Raw genomic sequence first — 21,060 nt, 5'->3', positions numbered from 1 at the left:
ATTGGGAGGATGGGGCCTGAGGGGGGCTGTTTGATGAACTGTCACAAATGGTGTAGCATAAGTCTAGCACAGGACACAGGGTCCTACAACTGGGGATGTACAAAGTGTAGGATTTGAACTGGGCTGTAGGTAGCCCTGTAAGGCATTTTCTGTGCACCGGGGAAGATTTTCCACATAAGAACAACCCCCTTCTAGTAGAGAAATTGTCAGGGAGATCTTGCCCTGTCACTAATATCTATGACGGAGGAAATTTCCAGACAATCTCGGTGTAGATAAACCAACCACACCGCGAGACAACACTGCGGGGGTGGGGGGGGAGTGACAAAAATCTAGAAGGAAGCCTATCTTATTTTTATTGCCAGGAAGAGAAAGGCTGAATACAGCACAGAAGAGCAGAGATCCCCCCTTCTCTAACAAACTGTAATCTCTTGGAGGTGCTAACAAATTTCATGCTGTTAAAAAAATAAAGGGGCGGGGGGGAGGAGGAGAGAAAGACAGAAAAAAGGTTAAAAACTGCTTGGGCTGGTTGTAGCCATTAGATGGCACTGCAGACATGGTCAGGACAGCAGCTTCAACATCATATTTGTGCAGGCCTGTCAAAGATTAAAAAGTTGATCCCACAGCTACCCTTCAAAAAAAGGTTAAACTAGGAGTGAACACTGAAACCTTTCACAGATAAAACCAAGCAACTAGGTTCAGGCGGCAGGCCTGGGCCCCACATTTGGGCCCCTAACACAGAACAGCCCTTATTAACTTCCATCCCCTGCAGGAAGCAGGGTTGAGGTGAGGTCTTCCACTTTGCATCAGTTCAGCCAGCCTCTAGACTTGAAAATGCAACAGATAAAAAATAATACTGGCAAATCATTCCCTTTTGACTACCTCAATTTCCCTAAATGTCATATTAAAAATAATTATGCTCCAGACCCTCCCTGAAGAGCAAATATCTGCTCCATCCAGTCAGTGTATACTCATTTTATTGAATGGGCCTGACATTACTTTCCCTTTGTCATCATTAAGGATTCCTCCAAATCTCAACAAGGTTAGAGTCAGATACAACAAACTTTCAAGAATGAAGCATCACTTATTCTACTATTACTATTTGCTGTTAGAAAAGCACTATAAATTTGCTGGTCACTTTACTGTCCTTTCTTGGTTAATCAGAAGCATTTTTGTATTAAGGCAGGAAAATGCTTAGGTTTCCTCAGATACTTTCACCTCCTCTCTGCAGCTCAGACACAAACACTGTATTTATGGGAATGTGTATGCAAACTGTTGCCTAGATATTACAGCCTATCTATTCACTACCAGTTTTAAGTCAAAACCTCAAGGATGAACTGTCATTTGTAGTAACTTTTCCAGTCCAGCTTCTTGTGGGTTTTTTCAAAGTCATATAGAATTATGTCAGTGATTTATCCCCGCAAGTTCCACACAATATAACAGCTCTGCATTTTAGGCTTCTAAACGCCTGTATCGGTATATGTTTCACAGGCAGCTCCCATGGACGTGTTCTGTTTTCTATAAATGATGCCCAGGTAGGAAAAGAGGAATCTGGCCATTTATTCAGAATTGCCAGACATCAGGCAGCCCAGTCGGAGCTACCACCTGGAGTCTGTGTACATAGCAGAGTCCTAATGTGTTGGGCTTTCTGCTTGTGAACTAGCCATCTGTGCAGGGCCTGGGAACATATTTCCATCCCAAACTTTCCATCTGGAAATACAGGAGCGTTGTGCTCTATCTTTGTATATAGTTGCAGAGAAAAAATCTTTGCTTTAGATTCTTTCATCCAAACTACTAGTAGAAAGAAAAAAAAATGATGACTATTGAAGATATGCAGGCACCAATTCAGCAAATAAGCACACACTGGAGTGCTGTGTTAAACTGGAAGATCCAACCCTCTTTGTTGTCACAAGTTGGTCATATCCAAAGCCACATGCTAAGTGTTTATATGAATCTTGGTATCTCCAACAAACTGTATTAAATGTTCATATTACAGAGCCAGAATAGATTATTATCTCATGTCAGCAATTCTCACTACTGTTAGTTTTCAAAAACGGACAGTTTTATGCCTTGGGCTGTGGCACATTATTAAGCCCACTAATGCAAACTCTTTCACGTAGGACATGAGTGCTGGTGGTTGTACAGACATGGGTTAAATTTCCATTCCCACCTGTCCCTGCTACATTGGGTAAGTGTGCCAAAGTGAATCCTCTGGTTCATGCTTTGGATACACAGTTGTGGGGATGCCCCACTGACACCAGGAGACATATAAAACCATTTTCTCAAACTCAAAGGAAGGATTCTTTTTTATATTTCAAGACATCTGTATTTGGATTTGTTAGTTTCCTCACTGCCTGCCAGAATTTACAATCTAGGAAGAATTTTTCAGTTTAGACTGATAACAAAGAACTCTTCTTGGCAGCAATTATAGGAATATTCCTAAAGTAGAAAACTAAAAACTGAAAAGCATTTTTTAAAAGTTACCCCTTTAAGTGGAGAGTAAGCTAAAAGAGTACTCTTGCCCCCTCTCTAACATGGCCAAGCTAAATAATACTAGCCATTTCAACAAAAAAAACAGATGCTGTATTTCTGCCATGTAATACCATCCTCGCTACATACAAAGCATGTAATTATTTCTGTGACTGTATGTAGTAGTCTTCACACACGGATATTGTATTCTTCTCATCCTGCTGGGTAAGAGGAGTGAGTTGTGAGTAATTCCACTAAAGCCAGTGGCAGTGAACCTCTGTAAAGCTGTTCAGACCTTGTTTATCCCAGTGCATAACTAAAGAAGGTATACAGAGCTTTTCTGCCTGTATTGTTTCCTCTCTATTTCTGCCCTGTGACATATTGCCTTTGTTCAGTGTCTGTGAAATGGTTGGATTTATTTATAATTATTTGTTCACTAAATCATAACTGCAGCTGTATATTTTAAGAGTATCAGTGACAATCAGAATATTTTACACCAAAGTTATAACAAAAACAGGGCATTCACCTTTATGCCATAACTGAGGATGTTTATTTTACAAGTAATATATGACCATGTGGAATATCTTTATTTTCAAAAAGTACACAAGATTTTATGCGGAATGGGTGTGGGATTCTGACTACAAACAGATGACATTTTCCAATACAATAGTGGAGATGTCGCATTTTCCAATATAATACCCAGTGATAGCAATAGATCTAGTAGGTTCCACAAAACTGGGTTTGCTTTGCCAATACCCTATGGAAGTTACTTGTAGTTCTCCATTAAACTTACAACACCACTCCTACTTTTAGAAATGGTAAAATAATATGGGTTTCAGCAATATGTCTTAGGACAAGATTATCTTTGTTCAAGAGAGTAAAGGGACAATGAATTATACCACAAGGGGCTGTACATTATTCAGTACAGTTGCAATGTGATCAGAATAGAAGTTTAGAGACATAGTGTGTTGGAAAAGCCACAAACATCAACTGTTCTCTTACAGTGCATTATAAATTAATGTTTTGATAATCTTCGATCAATCTTGGCAATGAGGAGAAGTGCTCAAAGACTGGAGGAAAGAAAATGTCACCCCTACTTTCAAGAAGGGCAAAAAGGAGAACCCAGAGAATAATAGGCCAGTCAGCCTCACCTCGATTCCTGGAAACGCAATGGAGCAACTAATCCTGGACAACGTTTCCAGGCAGATTAAGGACAAGAAAATCATCAGACCAACTTGATAAACTTCTACGATGAATTGAGTGGCCTGGTAAATGAGAGGAGAGCAGTGGGCATTGTCTACCTGGACTTCATTATGGTCCGTGACACTGTGTTCCATAAGCTCCTCATAGACAAGCTGTTGATGTACGGGCTGGATGAGCAGAGAGTGAGGTGGGTTGAGAACAGGCTGAATGGCCAGGCCCAGAGGGTGGTGATCAGTGGCACAAAGTCTAGCTGGAGGCCAGTGACTAGCGATGTACTCCAGGGGTCAATACTGGGTCCAGTCCTTTTTAACATCTTCATTAATGATCTGGATGATGGGGCAGAGCGTGCTCTCAGCAAATTTGCTGATGACACAAAACTGGGAGGAGTGGCTGGTACACCAGAGGGTTGTGTTGCCATCCAGAGGGACCTCAACAGGCCGGAGAAATGGGCTCACAGGAACCTCATGAAGTTTAGTAAAGAGAAGTGCAAAGTCTTGCACCTGAGGAAGAACAACGCCATGCACGAGCACGTGATGGCGGCCACCCATCTGGGAAGCAGCTTGGCAGAAAAGGACCTGTGGGTCTTTCCGGCAAAGGTAGCAAATGGTAACCTGGGCTGCACTAGACAAAGTATTGCTAGCAGGTGAAGGAAGGTGATCCTTTCCCTTTATTCAGCACTGATGAGGCCATAGCTGGAGTGTCCAGTTCTGGACTCCTCAGTACGATAGAGACATGGACATATTTGAGACAGTCACTATGTCCATGTTAACAAAGGGCCATGAAGATGACTAAGAGACTGGAGTATTTTTCATATAAGGAAAGGCTGAGAGAGCTGGAACTGCATAGCCTAGATAAGAGAAGGGTCCGAGGGAATCTTACTAATGTATATAAATACCTGAAGAGAATATGCAAAGAGGATGGAGCCAGGTGCTTTTCAGTGGTGCAGTGGGTGCAAACATAGGAAGCTCCCTCTGAACGTCAGGAAACTTTTTTACTGAAAGGGTGATTGAGCACTGGCATAGGTTGCCCCAGAAGGTTGTGAAGTCTCCACCCTTGGAACTATTCGAAAACCTTCTGGACACAGTTCTGGGCAACTGGCTCTAGATGACCCTGCCTGAGCAGGGGGTTGGACCAAATGACCTCCAGAGGTTCCTTCCAACCTCAAACATTCTGTGATTCTGTTTTTATTTATTTTTCATATGCGTGTTCATAATGGTGTTCTTTATAGGCACAGGGACAGCAGGATTTCAGAAAAGAATTCCATGGTGTTAGTGTATGGCAGCAATCTCCTAGACATTGCACAGAGCAGATTTTGTAATCAGTGCTTTCCAAGTCTCTACTCCTTTATAATGAAACCCATTGATTTTCATCTAGTTGTTCCCAAGAGTTGCAAAGTTTGTTTAGATTACTGTCATCACCAGAACCTTGTCCCATAAGTGACCTCTTTCAAGATATTGAAGGTGCAACTCATGAGAAATACTATTTGAGATGACTCAGGTAATTTATAAATAAACAGGCCAATTCACGTCAATGTCCACTTTCACTGGACATTAGAAAATTGCTATTAAATTAGCTTATTTAGCTAAAAGGAACACCTGACCTGACATTTGATTTGAGTTAGAAATTCCAAGGGAGAGGTCATGTATGTTAAAAAGCAGCTGCAATGTACAGAGTTTCCATGGACAGAAAAAACTTGAGTCTGCCTTTGAAACAAAGTCTTAGGCTTAGGGGACTTAAGACCAATTAACCGAAGGTGTGAAGTTAATGCATAGATGTTAAACTCCATTAAACTCCCTGGTGGAAGCTCTCATTCAGAAATAAATTGGTTTTATTTCACTAGAGCTTAATCCCTCTTGGATGAATTTATGTGCATTAATTCCCATCCTTAAGTTAATTCATTTGAACTTCCCTGAGCTTCCCCCTTCCATAAGCCTTCAAAAGCCAAGGACTAAATACTGCTTCCCTCTGAATACAGAAGCATGAAGAACAAATTCAGAGAATTCGTCATTACCTGCCCACGAGCCAGTATGTCAGGCGACTAGAAACTGGACTAAAAACTCTGGAATTAAAACATAGGTGATCTTCACAGAAAGGGAATGCACAAGAGAAACCCATTCATAAGTCCTGCTTATGTGGAGAAAACAGAAAGCAACAACAAGTCTACATAAAGAGCAGGATCAGCAGGTAAATGGCTGTGCCAGAGGATACAAAGGCAAATTCAGAAATTCTTGCAGTTAACATATCTGCTTCTTCCTTCCAGTATTTTTACCTTCTCCCTTACACCTTGTGAAGAGATGTGAATACTCAACAAGTTCCCTCTCCCTTCAGTAGGCAGAAGTCAGCCTAAGGGATGCTGGGTCAACTCAAATGTGAGAAGGGCAAGCTTCTCCTTCCTTGATGCATCACCAATTCCTAATTATTCCTTGCTAACATGCAAGTACACACAGCGGTCCCATTGACTTCAGAACAACTACCATGTAAATAAAGATATGTATGTGTTTCAGTGTTTGCAGGACTGTATCCTAAAAGATTAATGTTTTAGTGCCTATCCTTATTAGGCTAATACCCTGGACTCTCCATCAAGTTATCTTCTCCTGTAGGTAATCATGTTAATTTTTTCCCCCCTAATTTATATAAAGGCATTACTATGATTCCCAGCCTAAACAAATACTCTGAAATGTGACAATGGTAATGCATAATACATTAGAAAAATATTTATTAGAGCTTGCACAGAATTAAATTTGCGCTGCTTACTAAAATAGATGTTGGGAAATGTGCATCTTGCCAGTAAAACTAGGAGCTTACACTAGAAGTGCTTGCTTCTGACAGTTACTTTATTTCTGATCTATCATGTTTTGGAATGATCTGGTGAAATTTCAGTGACCAAAGTGATGTGCTTGTGACATGAATATGCAAGGTGAAACACAATAAGCTACCATTCTTTTCCTGGTTTTGGTTTCAAACTTCAGGTTGCTCTTGAGTAGAAATTGCTAAATGCAAAATTGTGCGGTGTTTTTCAGTCCATACTTGCAGTATACAATTTCATATAAAATGTGACCATGCCATTGCTCAGACCTACCTGTTTCTGCAGATAATCTTGTTCTTGTGCTCCTCTTCTCAAAAATCATGGCCAAGGATTTTCCTTGCATCAAAGGCAAATACTGGAACATGAAGATTGAAGGCATTTCAATTTTATAGTCATTATGCACTTTACAGGGTGAAATACTTCTTTCACATTTTAATCATTAGAAAAGTTACATAGGTGTTTTAACCACAGCTTTATTCTCTTGCCCCTCAAAGAATTTATTAGCAGTGTAAAGGTTAAAGGAAAAGAAGGGATTCTAGGGGCATAAAGCAACTGCATTTTGGCACTCACCTTGAGCTAACATCAAGCAGAACTCTGATACTAATTTAATACCATGCAGGGATGTGTCTTCCCTTTCCTACATTTAGTGCTGCATGTACACCATATGTCAATGGATGGGGTTAGCCAACAAAAGGGAGTTAGCTGTGAAAAGCTGTTTAACCTTTTCACTTGCGAAGTCCTCTGAAGTATTTAAATAACATCTCTGAACACTTTACAGGAAGGCTTTTTGATTTGTAGCACATGATTTACAGTATTTAAGAGCTCAGGTGATGTTCAGGACAAGACAGCTGAATGGCTCATTCCCAATACTCTTCAGAAAGATATTTATTTCAATGTCTGAGTGACCTAAATGACAGTTGAAGCGTCTTACCTCTCCTTTGTGCTTTATCCTTTGTTTCAAATCTGAGGCCATCCACAGCAAATACTTCAGCTCATCTGCTTTGTAGTTCTGTAGAGTAAGGAGGTCACGACCTTTCAGATGAACATTCATTTGAGCTGGTGGCCCATACCTGTGTCAAAAGAGCAAAAAATATATGCTTTTTGTCATTCAACACTAAATTTTACACATGCTAAAGCCAACGAGCAAGAACCTGAAATCTCTCCTACTCCCCTCATTTGACTCAGCTGGATCAGCTTGATGGACTGTGCTAATTGGTTTAAATAACTTTTACTGTCAGACATACACAACATGATAGTATGCACTATATCGATCAGTGCTGTAACAGTATCTCAAATTGTATTATAAACTGTACATTGGATCTAGTTTCCTTTGCCTTCTGATATGCATATATATTGACTGCATGCTGCCTAATCAAATAAACCCAAATGCATAAAGCCATTCAGGGCTTGGTGAAATGGCTTACACATAGACTGCAAAGCTGACCTTTGGGGGCAGAGAAGACAAGGAACAGATCTTGGCGCTCTTTCTCCCTCCTTTGTGCTTTGTGGATGAGCAGACACTTGCCATGTTCCACCCCCACTGATACAAACAGTGTTATTTCTATAAATGTGTATGAAATCTCTTGACTACACCAGGGAAGAGGGTAAAGAAAACCCAGCAAAGCAGCCATGCGCTCTGGTCTTTCTCCTACCACAGAAGAGACATTCTGGGCATGCGCAGTGTATTCATTCAGTGTATTCTGGCCTCTAGCCAGATTTGCAACTTCAAAATCACATGAAATTGGATGCTGATAATCACCCACAGAAGTTACATGATCAAATTTCCTCTAGCTTAGACAAGGTGTCTTAATGAAAGTCAACCTCCAAGCCTGCGTTTTCACAGGCTTAAGATTAATAAGGGAGAGCGGTAGCTTAGTCCCTTCTCTGGCACTGTATCTACAGCCCTCCTTAGCATAACACAGCCCCCACTGCTAAGGTTTGGATGTATATAAGCTAAACATATCTTTTTAATTAAAAGCAGCATTTTTAGACTGATCTGATGGAATGGAGACAAAAGCAATGCAAACAAATGGACCAAGTGCAGATATCACTTTTGTATTTTCAAGTAGGCTTCCCTTTAGCTCACCTTTAAAGCCAGGCTCCGTTACAGCACCTGCCAATTGCCAAGCCCTGGTGCCCACAGCTAGGAAAATTCAGGATAAAAAAAATAGAATTGCTCTTCATTCTTCTGTTAATTACAATGAGTAAAAGTCCTGTTAGTGGATAGGCCTTTTATGGCTTCTAAAGAATTTGGTGTTAAATCAGTTAAATCTGGAGGGAAAGACTTTTTCTGCAGAATTTTGTGGTGTAGGCTCCAGCTGAAATCGGAGGAAGAGAGCAGCTCTTAAGGGAATAGTACCACACATAATTACTGTCTGTTTGACATCACAGAACAAACTGCATGACTTTTCAAATCATGTAGCTGGATTTGTCTTTAACTGAAGATACCTAAATGCAGTGTAAAACACCTTCTGGACACCTTAAAAGTGCTTTAGACACACATTATACCACCACAATTACTAAGAATACTTTTTTCACAGAGAAAAGGAACAGCAGAAACATGGAGAATATATGAAGAAGTAGCCCATGCAGATGTCCTACAGATTAATATTGCTGGAACTCAGGATATGCTGTCATATATCAGGGCAATGTGCTCTAGAGATTATGCAGACTGCCAGAGGATCCATCACTAAGCTAAGCACAAAGCAGCACAGAGATTCCCATCGATGTGCACCATCAGGGCCTGGTCTCTGCACAGGCCCCCACACTGCAGGAGGGCTGTAGTTTTGTGTAGCACTGTGCAGATAAAGGAGAGGATTTCTTGTTTTCTAAGTTTAGAGTAATGTTGCCTGTGTATTTTCTTAGAGTGTCTCTGAAAATTGATTCTTAAGTGAAATACAATCTAAACTTGTCCTGGTTTGAGGCAAAACAGAACCAACTTTCTGTTCAGTAATTTTAGTTTCTTAGCTAGGCCTCTTCCGACTCTCTGAAATTAACAGCACGTTGTGTCTAAAACGGTTTGTTCAGAGTGATAAGGCAGTTTGTGCCAAGGAATGGTATGCAGAGAGGCTCTTGCTTACACTTATTGCTGAAACAACCAAGGTCAGCTAATTTCGTTACTTATCCTATTAGAGGGTCAGAAGCGGAAAAGCGTAGAGGGGTCCCACCTGCAGGGAGGAGCAGAAAGGACAGGTAACCCAAAACTGACCAACAGGGTATTCCATCCCATCTGCCCCATGCTCAGTATAAAAGCTGAGGGATCAAAGGGTCAACTCTCTTCCTTCAATGGCTGATGACTAAGGAGGACCCTGTCTGTTCATCTGCCTTTGATCCCAATCCGTGTGTTCCTGACTCCAATTCTGGAACCCGGTTCCCACCCATCGCTGAGTCCAGCCTGGGACTTCCCCAGTGCCTGCCGGTGACATCATCCTGGGAGCTTAATACAGTTTTGTATATACTGTATCTATTTCATTATTTTCCTTTATATTTTATTCTTAATATTTTATTAAAGTAGCTTAGTTTCTTCTAAACTCATAAATCGCTCTTTATCTCACCTCCTCCTCTCCACGCACGAGAGGCTGGGGGGAGCGTCTGTTGCCGGCCATTGGCCGATTTGGCCAAAACCATGACAGATTTATTGGTGCCCAACGTGGGGCCCGAACGGAGCTCTGATAGATTGCCTGAATAGTTTGAATTCCAACTTGTCGAGGGAGAACAGACAGTTTACATCACGTCGTTCTTATATGAAATCTTGTATCGTGTCCTTAGAGAATTTTGTATGAAGTTAATTGATGCAATGGGGATTAACTGGTCAAATTTATTGCATGGTTTATTTATTCTTTGTGTTTGGATGTGGTGGTCTAAGCATGCTATGTTGGTGTGGATTTGCCTTCAGATTTATAAAATAATTGTTTGGATAACGGTTCTACCTGTATACCTTGGGCATCACGTGATGGAGTCTTTTACTAATTACACTTTCGGGATGGATTCTTTTGCTAATTACGCTCTTGGTCTTACCTGGGGAAAGTTTACTTTACCCTTTGATGATGATTATGCCAAAGTGACAGTAACAGAATTAGGGGATGAGAAACCTTCGGGCTATTTGGAGAGTGAATATTACTTTCATTTGTATGTGATTCTGTTGTTGGGTTTCCTGAATGTGTTGCAGCGGTGGTTTATTGTTAAATATCAGTGCAGGAGTGAGTATTATGGGACACCTGATATTGATACTCAGACCCCGTGGCCAGAGTCAAAGATAGCAGAAATTCAGACAATCCTGCCGCTAAAAGCCACAGCAGAAACTCAGACAACCCTGCCACCGAAAGCTGCAGCAGGAATTCAGACAACTCCCCCCACTGAAAGCTACAGCAGAAACTCAAACAACTCAGATTACTGCCCGAGCCACAACACAGACACAACCAACACCACCGGCTCCGATAGCAGCGCCAGTGGCATCGGCCAGGCCCATGGTGGCACTGACCACTCCGCAGCCCACGGTCAAAGTCACTCCGCCGCCTGCTCGCCCCCCGCACCTGTATCGCCAGCCCCACCTGCAGCGGCACTGGCTGCTCCAGCCCTGACAAGGAGCACGGTCATGGCTCCAGCTCCTCCAGCAATGGGCGCAGCTGCTACCCAAACTCACGCAGAACCGGTGCAAGTTGCCCCAGTGACCAGGAAACAGAAAAAGTTAGCTTGTTCCCCTGCCTCTGATGACAAAGACCAGCCCAAGCCAGACAGTGTAGGAGGGGGTTCCTCTGAAGAAGATCCAGGAGAGGGTCCTTCTCAGGCAGATAAAGGAAAACGTCCTGCTAAATCAGATCCAGGAGAGGGTCCTTCTCATCCAGCATTAACACAGGATGAGGACTCAGATGCAGAGATAATAATTAAATCCTTTTCTATGAAGGATTTGCGAAATATAAGAAAGGACTTCAGTCACCATGAAGGGGAAACACTTGTCTCCTGGTTGCTCCGATGCTGGGACAATGGAGCTGATACCATAGATTTAGATGGCAGAGAAGCTGAGCAGTTGGGAAACCTGTCCAAAGATAGAGGGACTGATAAAGCAGTTGGGAGAAAGGCAGACGTCCTCAGTCTCTGGAGGCGACTGCTGGCAGCTGTAAAGGGCAGGTATCCCTTTAAGGATGATATCGAATGCTGTGCAACCAAATGGACCAGCATGGAAAAAGGTATTAAGTACCTGAGAGAACTGGCTGTGCGAGAGGTGATTTATAGCAACTGGCAAGTGATTATAGACCCTGATGAAATGCCATGCAAACGATCTTTGTTGAGGAAGTTTGTGCAGAGTGCACCATCAAATTATTCCCACACATTGACAACAATGTTCTGGGGAGGATCTGATACTGATACACCAACTGTAAATGAGGTGGCTAACAAGGTGCAACAGTATGAAGACAGTCTCTCCCGTCCCCTTCATGTCGCAGCTGTGGAGAAAATGGCTGAGCAAACTAAGGCCATGGCTGAGACAGTGGAGAAAATGACTAAGACAATAGCTGAGCAAAATGGGAAAACTGATAAACTTCATGAACTGCTTGAAAAACTGTCTAAGAAGGGGAAAGAATCTCACTCTTCCCCTGAACAGACCCAGGTTGCAGTCATTAAGAAAAAACGCCCTCCTACAAAACCAGCTCAAGGGAAACAGGATCCACTCCAAGATTTCCTGTGGCTTTGCCTCTGCAACAATGGAGAAGACATGAGTAAGTAAGTGGGATAAAAAACCTACTCCGGCCCTGCAGGCAGAAGTGCTTGAGTTGCAAGGTAAAGCAGATGGAAGAATGAATTTCTACGGGAGGAGAGATGCTCCAGTCCATGGTAAGCGATGCTCCGGTCCTTGCAGGAACTCATCTTCTAATTGCAGCTGTTGTTCTCAACATTAGAGGTGCCCTGCCTCCAGCCAGGAGGAGGAGAGGGATAACCGAGTTTATTGGACTGCGTGGATTCGATGGCCTGGCACATTTGAGCCACAGAAGTATAGAGCCCTTGTGGAGACTGGTGCACAGTGTACCCTATTGCCATCGAATCATAAAGGGACAGAATCTGTTCCTATTTCTGGAGTGACAGGTGAGTCTCAAGAACTGACTGTATTAGAGGCTGAAGTGAGACTGAATGGGAATAAATGGGAGAAGCACCCTATTGTGATTGGCCCAAATGCTCTGTGCATCATTGGCATAGACTACCTTAAGAGAGGGTATTTCAAAGACCCGAAAGAGTATCGGTGGCCTTCTGGTATAGCAGCTATAGAGACTGAGGACATTACACAGCTGTCTACCTTGCCCGGTCTTTCACATGACCCTTCTGTGGAGGGACTGCTGAAGGTTAAAGAACAGCAGGTGCCAATTGCTACTTCCACAGTGCATCAACGACAGTACGGCACTAACCGAGACTCTCTGAATCAGCCCATCCAGAACCTGATTCGTCGGCTGGAGACGAAAGGAGTGATCAGCAAGACTCGCTCACCCTTTAACAGCCCTATATGGCCAGTGCGAAAGTCTGATGGAGACTGGCAGCTGACAGTAGACTATCGTGGTCTGAATGAAGTCACACCACCACTAAGCTCTGCTGTGCCAGACGTGCTGGAACTGCAGTATGAATTGGAGTCAAAGGCAGCCAAGTGGTACACTACAATTGACATTGCTAATGCATTCTTCTCTATTCCTTTAGCAGCAGAGTGCAGGCCACAGTCTGCTTTCACCTGGAGAGGCATCCAGTACACCTGGCATCGACTGCCCCATGTGTGGAAACACAGCCCTACTATTTGCCACAGACTGATCCAGACTACACTGGAGAAGGGTGGAGCTCCAGAGCACCTGCAATACATGGATGACATCATTGTGTGGGGTAATACAGCACATGAAGTTCTCAAGAAAGGTAAGAAAATAATCAAGACTCTTCTGAAAGCAGGTTTTGCTGTAAAAAGAGGTAAGGTCAAGGGACCTGCACAAGACATCCAGTTCTTGGGAATTAAGTTGCAAGATGGTCGTCACCAGATCCCACTGGATGTGATCAACAAAATAACATGTATGTCCCCACCTACTAACAAAAAGGAAACACAAGCCTTCTTAGGCATTGTGGGTTTCTGGAGAATGCACATTCCAGGTTATAGTCAGATTGTGAAACCTCTTTATGAAGTGACTTGAAAGAAAAATAATTTTATGTGGGATCCTGAGCAACAACAGGCATTTGAGCAAATTAAACAAGAGATTGTGCATGCAGTAGCCCTTGGACCCATACGATCAGGACATGACATTAAAAATGTGCTCTACACTGCAGGCGGGGACCTACCTGGACCTGCAGAAAGCACCAGGGGAGACTTGAGGTCGACCCCTAGGATTCTGGAGTCGAGGGTATAAAGGCTCTGAGGCCAACTATACCCCAACTGAGAAAGAAATCTTGGTAGCATATGAAGGAGTTAGAGCTGCTTCTGAGGTAGTTGGTACCAAAGCACAGCTCCTCCTGGCACCCCGATTACCAGTCCTGGGCTGGATGTTCAAGGGTAAAGTTCCTTCTACTCATCATGCCACCGATGCTACCTGGAGTAAGTGGGTTGCCTTAATCACGCAGCAAGCTCGAATAGGAAACCCAAATTGTCCAGGAATCGTAGAAGTGATCACAAACTGGCCTGACAGCAAAGACTTCACAATGCCAACTGAGGAGGTGGTAACTCATGCTGAGGAGGCCCCACCATATAATGAACTCTCAGATAATGAGAAACAGTATGCCTTGTTCACTGATGGATCTTGTCTTATTGTAGGAAAACATTGAAAGTGGAAAGCTGCTGCATGGAGTCCTACGCGACAGGTCGCAGAAGCTACAGAAGGATAAGGTGAATCGAGTCAATTTGCAGAGGTAAGACCTATCCAGCTGTCCCTAGACATTGCTGAACAAGAAAAGTGGCCAATACTCTATCTCTATACTGACTCATGGATGGTGGCAAATGCTCTGTAGGGGTGGTTGAAGCAGTGGAAGCAGAGCAACTGGCAGCGCAGAGATAAACCCATCTGGGCTGCTGAATTATGGTAAGATATTGCTGACCATCTAGGGAAACTAGTCGTGAAAGTATGCCATGTAGATGCCCACGTACCCATGAGTCAAGCCACTGAGGAACATCAAAACAATCAGCAAGTGGACCAAGCTGCTAAGATTTTCAAGACAGATTTGGACTGGGAACATAAAGGTGAACTGTTTTTAGCTCGGTGGGCCCATGATACTTCAGGTCATCAAGGAAGAGATGCAACATATAAATGGGCTCGTGACCAAGGGGTGGATTTAACCATAGATGCTATTGTGCAGGTTATCCATGACTGTGAAACATGCGCCAAAATCAAGCAAGCTAAAAGGTTAAAACCTTTGTGGTATGGGGGCCGATGGTTGAAATATAAATTTGGGGAGGCCTGGCAAATTGACTATATCACACTCCCTCAAACCCACCAGGGTAAGCGCTATGTGCTTACAACGGTGGAAGGAAGCACCGGATTGTTGGAAACCTATGCCATAGCCCATGCTATTGCCCAGAATACCATCCTGTGCCTTGAAAAGCAAGTCTTGTGGTGACATGGTACTCCAGAAAGAATTGAGTCAGACAATGGGACTCGTTTCAAAAACAGTCTTATAAGTAATTGGGCAAAAGAACATGGTATTGAGTGGGCATATCATACATGGTATTGAGCGGGTATATCGTATCCCCTATCATGCACCAGCTTCTGGCAAAATTGAGCGATACAATGAATTGTTAAAAACCACCCTGAAAGCAATGGGTGGTGGATCCTTTAAAAATCGGGACAAGCATTTAGCACGCGCTACCTTGTTAGTTAACACCAGGGGATCCATCAATCGAGCTGGTCCAGCTCAATCACACCTTTTATATACAGTAGAAGGGGATAAGTCCCTGTGGTGCATGAAAGGAATATGTTAGGGAAAACTGTTTGGGTTTTTCCTGCCTCAGGCAAAGGCAAACCCATTTGTGGGACTGTTTTTGCTCAAGGACCTGGATATACTTGGTGGGTAATGCTGGAGAATGGAGAAACTCAATGTGTACCCCAAGGAAATTTGACCCTGGGTGAGAAGACTTAATTCTGAGTTGTATGATATTAATCGTTATATGATACTAACAGTGTTCTATAAGTGTTTTTCAGGATAACGCAGTGGTGATGAAACCTGAACCAGCTTCATCAAGTGACATCCAGCACAACTCTTTGAGATGGACATACTACCCATGGGCACGAACCACACTGAATTTCATTCATCCCTGAGAACTTCATTCATCTTTCCTACCCTGAGATTCTGCTGAGAGATGAAACTCTACAGTTATGAACTATACGGACTTAGTGGACTTTTGTAGATAAAATCATAACTGAGTAAACTGCATATATCTATTTCTATATATATATATGGTGTATGGATAGATTTGATAAATAAAGGATTAGTGATCTGAGCATGATGCAAATGGTATGGAATAAGGGGTGGAATGTCCTGGTTTGAGGTAAAACAGAACCAACTTTCTGTTCAGTAATTTTAGTTTCTTAGCTAGGCCTCTTCTATCTCTCTGAAATTAACAGCACGTTGTGTCTAAAACGGTTCGTTCAGAGTGATAAGGCAGTTTGTGCCAAGGAATGGTATGCAGAGAGGCTCTTGCTTATATTTATTGCTGTAACAACCAAGGTCAGCTAATTTCGTTATTTGCCCCATTAGAGGGTTGAAAGTGGAAAAGCGTAGAGGGGTCCCACCTGCAGGGGGGAGCGGACAGGACAGGTGACCCAAAACTGACCAACAGGGGTATTCCATCCCATCTGCCCCATGCTCAGTATAAAAGCTGAGGGATCAAAGGGTCAACTCTCTTCCTTCAATGGCTGATGTCTGAGGCGGACCCTGTCTGTTCCTCTGCCTTTGATCCCGATTCTTAAGTGAAATATAATCTAAACTGTATGTGTGACAGAAGTAATAAATATTTGTGGCAAATACCATTTAAAATAATAATGCACATTTCCAAGCCATAAAGACGAATCTTCATAGCATTACAGTCATTAGCAAAATAAAGTTACATATTTTGCTGTAAGTGTTGTCCGTCTGTCCCCGTGCTTGCCTCCATCGTGAGGTAAACAACCTTGAAACAGTTAGGATGCATCCAAATGCCCTACTTTTTAATTTGAAGTGGGTGTTACCGAGCTAGCAAAATGATCTCCTGTACTTCTATATTCAACAGCTGCAGAATACAATATACCTGACATTATAAGAAAGGCTGGGCATTCATGGGTCAGGTAGCTTCCACCATAGCATGAAAAAGAGCTTAGCAAGGTAAGCTACTGAAATCCAGCTTTGAATACCAAGGTTCTTAGTTGATATTCAAGGGATTGGCTCTGATGTTAACGTGTGTATTCTGAAGGAAATTTGTTTCATAACTGACTTTTTTATTATCATTATTTTTCAGAACAGGAATTTGCTACTCAATACAGTTTGGGGGAACAACAAAAATATTTGTCCTGTTTTAAAATCTATGCAACTGCTTGCTGCTTGGTCACTCTACTCTCCTTTTCTGCATTGTTTCCAGGGCAGCTTTGGTGCTGCTCCTCAAGTTTCTAATTGCAACCTACAGTTCCTTCCAGGGAGTTAGAGATTCTCTAATCTCAACCTGCCAAGCAGGAACTCCTGTTCATTGGTCATGTTTTACCACTTGACACGACTGAGAAGTGGACTGAGAAATATCCACCACAAATTTCTGCGCTGGTAGATAGTGAAGCACTAAAATTGTTACCCAAAGAGGATCTGGAATTACCCTCCTTGGAGATTTTCAAGATGTGGCTAAGCAAAGACATAACTGACCTCATATGCTGTTGTCAGGCTACAAGCAGAAAGTTGGACTCTGCTCCTGACCTCTGTGTTCCCATGATTATTCTGTTTATTCTATGACCTTCAAGAAATGTGTTGCCATCCCTATTGTCCACATCCTCTGAAAGAGAGGCAGAAGCGGACAAATAAATTCCAGAGAAGGACCATGAGACAACATACCAAAGTTAAAATGTAACAGGCAGAACTGCAACGTCAAGCAGTTGGCTTATTCCTTTCTGAGCAGGGACAGCAATTACTTTGGACTATTAGCATAGACTGATAGATACTAGGTTATCCTGCAGTATCAACCACAGTGTGCTTAACTTGTAATGTTAACACAGCTGTGATAGCTTATGCCAACATTATGATAGACTGTTAAAAAAACCCTAAAAATAACAAAAAACATTATGTGGGGAGCTTAACAAATTGGATGACTTTATTGGAAAATGAGCTTTACTGCAGTTGTTCTCCAAACTTGCTTTTCTATCATCTCTGCTAACCAGAGAAAGTTCCCACCAATTGCCAGCAATGAAAATCCAAAATCCATACAAAAATTATCACCCAGGCTTCAGGACCACTTTAAAACTGTAGCAAATAAATCACAGAACTTGGAAAACATTTGTTTTTCATCTGATGTAACGTAGAAATGATAAATAAAAATGACATATTGCACATTAGGATTCCTGTGAATGTGAAATTCCCATATATTGTTTTCCAGCACTAACCATTTGTTACGCAACGCTGTTAATGCTATTCTTATTGACACGGACATGAAAACATAGGAAGATGTGGAATTAAGTTTCAAGTCTTTAATTTTAACCTGATTCTGGAGATGTGACAAGCACGAGAAGCAGCTTACTGAAACACTGTCTTACAGGTACTTTTCTGAAGGCACAGGGGACAGGGACATCTATGTGGCTGAAGCCAGGTCTACCTGGTTAACTTGGAGCCTCATATCACATCATGCTTTTCCTGCACGCCTCCAGTATATATAGAGAAGAAAAAAAATACCAAAGGGGAGATTCACCTTGCAGCTTCAAGGAGAGAATTTCCCCCCCAGTAGTAGATAGGATAATTGTCTACATGCATAAGAATTTCCTGTACTTTATTAAAATAGTTATTTGTTGATTACAGTGCCTGCAGTGTACACTGACCCCAAGAAGAAACATTCCTTCTTGACTTTGCTGCTAAATTCCATGGAAAGAATTAACAGCATTTCACAAACGTTAAAAGGGAAAATCCTCCAGTCTCCCGAAGACGCAGAGTTTGCTGCCTTGGGAAGCAAAAGGGCACTAAAAATGCAGGAAAAAAAGTGCCTTTCTCTGAAACACTCACTCCTTCACAGGATTCAGATGCTTTTGTCTCCAGGTTTCTGACTAAATGTCACTGAACACCAGACAAAACTCAAGGATAAGCTTACCAAAACTGTCGCAGCAGCTGCTTGCTGGTCCCGGTTAGTTTTGCAATACTGAAGACATTCCTCATGTTAAACAGCATCTTCTGTTCGTGGTTGCCTTCTCTCAGTCACACTAATAAAGTTAAGAGAAAAAAAGGGCGTACGAAGCAGAGAGCAAGCTGCGCTGCTGTGCAAACGAGGGAAAACCAAGAACTGAAGTCTTTGCCTTGGTTGTCCCAGACAGGGCTGGGCCTGGCGGGGGCTGACACTGAAGCTTTTCCTCGGTCAAACTCTACCGACAGAGATTTCTCACAGGGCCCATTGCACCACTCGCCATTTGTGCTCTTCTCCAGGGTGGCCCATCATATCATACCTGTGTCAACACCATGTCGTAGCAATTCCCTGCTTGTTAAATATTTGGACAGGAGCATGTGCTAGTAGAAAAAGGCAAAAGAAGGCTTGTCAGGGCACAGCATGAGCAGGGCAGCTCCCCTGGGGACAGGACTGTGACCAGCACGGCCTGGGCAGGGACCCACAGCCCCATGTGGAGCCGCAATGGAGGTCCTGGGCTCACGGGTGTGGGGCTGGGCAAGGCCATTAAGTCTTATTCGTGCCCTCAGGTCCCTGACAAGAATGGAGAAGGGCTACATTAAAAAATGTCTATTTTCCTGGAGTTTTTTTTCTGACCAAGCTTTCAGTTGTGCTATGGTAGCATTAAACAGCCCTCAGTGAGGCCCAGAAACTTAAATACTGCGGCCTGCATACCTCCTTATGTTAAATTTCTTGCTGTATAATCTGATGTTGGTCAATTGCTAAATACTGAAAAGATTTCATTTAAATTTCTGCCTTCAAGTATAATTGTCAGATAAGATTTTACGCCACCTGCACTGTAGGTGGTTTTGAAATATGAGCATTGCTTTCTCATTTCCTCCTCTGTGTAAGGAGATAGGTACTTGTGTAAATCAAGGTGATGGCATATCTGTCGGAGAAGGCGATATGTTGAAACTGCAATGTGAGGATCACATAATTAAAACACACAGAAAAAAAAGTTCGACTTCCCCAGAAAGAGAGACTGCCATGAAAAAGTCGCGCAGGGCGACAGCTCCTGGTGGGATTTGTTCAGGACCCCTCATGCCAAACCAGCCCTGAGGTGCTTGGAAAACACAGCACTTGCCAGGGGAAAAGTCAGGCAGAAGCAAAACCCAACAGAAATGAATGGGAAGAGAATGAAAGAGCCAGCAGAGCTGCATGTAGAGAAGAAAGCCATGCCATCATTTCCCTCTGGGTTGCCCTTCTCTGGCAAATGACTCCCATGGCCTTCAAGCCCAGCACAGAGCGTGTGCCACCCAGGAGAAAAGATGGTGGGGAAAGGTGGTTGAGGTGCCAAGGCCACCAGTCTCATTCTGCAGCCCCACAGGGGCCAGTGCCCCTCTGTCAGGTCACCCCTGTACAGGGACTGCCCGATCCCAGTTCCCACACGGACCGATTGCCCAGTAAGCTCCTGCGAGCGAGCGGCAGCACCAGGCATGGCAGGAGAGTCGGACCGGTGTTGTGACACACTTCTCTTACATTTGGGGTGGCAGCAGCGTCTCTCAGCGTGGAGCCCTGAAGCCAGCCCCTCATCCTGCTAGCTGCCCTCAGGCTGCCAGGGCTCAATGTGCTACCAAGTGAAAAACTGACTCACTCATCTCAACACCGTAAAATGCTTCAATGTCAAAATCAGGATTGAACTGGTTTAGCGTATTTCCATATTTCAGGGCTTAGTATTGAAAATGGAAGAATAGCAGTACATGGGTTGAGACACACTTGTGAAGAGAGCATAATGTAGTGTCAGAGAAAAGTAGATTAGGATAAACGAAGGATATCGATATAGTCACAGAATCACAGAATGACAGGGGCCGGAAGGGACCTCTGGAGATCATCTAGTCCAACCCCCCTGCCAGAGCAGGGTCACCTACAGCAGGTTGCACAGGAACGCGTCCAGGTGGGTTTGGAATGTCTCCAGAGCTGGAGACTCCATCACTTCTCTGGGCAGCTTGTTCCAGTGCTCTGCCACCCTCAAAGGAAAGAAGTTCCTCCTCATGTTTAGGTGGAACTTCCTATGCTCAACTTTGTGCCCGTTACCTCTTGTCCTGTCGCTGGGCACCACTGAAAAGAGCCTGGCCCCATCCTCCTGACACCCACCCTTTAAGTATTTATAAGGGTTGATAAGATCCCCCCTCAGTCATCTTTTTTCCAGACTGAAGAGACCCAAGTCCCTCAGCCTTTCTTCATAAGAGACGTGTTCTAGTCCCCTAATCATCTTGGTAACCCTTTGCTGCACCCTCTCCAGCAGTTCCCTGTCCTTCTT

The 21,060-nt window shown here is 43.3% G+C and overlaps 1 protein-coding gene across 1 annotated transcript in view; it reads right to left on the bottom strand.

The window, feature by feature from the left end:
* OTC (ornithine transcarbamylase) overlaps positions 1–18,811 on the bottom strand; it is a 38,277-nt gene extending 19,466 nt beyond the window's left edge. The window contains exons 1-4 of the mRNA XM_054184947.1: positions 18,734–18,811; positions 17,776–17,847; positions 7,407–7,550; positions 6,749–6,830 (exon numbers count right to left, since the gene is read on the bottom strand). Of these exons, the coding sequence (XP_054040922.1) occupies positions 6,749–6,830; positions 7,407–7,550; positions 17,776–17,847; positions 18,734–18,811 (376 nt within the window). The remainder of the gene's footprint in view (positions 1–6,748; positions 6,831–7,406; positions 7,551–17,775; positions 17,848–18,733) is intronic.
* Positions 18,812–21,060: the final 2,249 nt, after the last annotated feature.

The sequence above is a fragment of the Rissa tridactyla genome, chromosome 1 (genome assembly GCF_028500815.1).
Source record: "Rissa tridactyla isolate bRisTri1 chromosome 1, bRisTri1.patW.cur.20221130, whole genome shotgun sequence".
In the NCBI taxonomy this organism is placed as follows: Eukaryota; Metazoa; Chordata; class Aves; order Charadriiformes; family Laridae; genus Rissa; species Rissa tridactyla.
The sequence above is the reverse complement of the archived record's forward strand: the minus strand, read 5'-3'. Positions and strand labels throughout refer to the sequence as shown.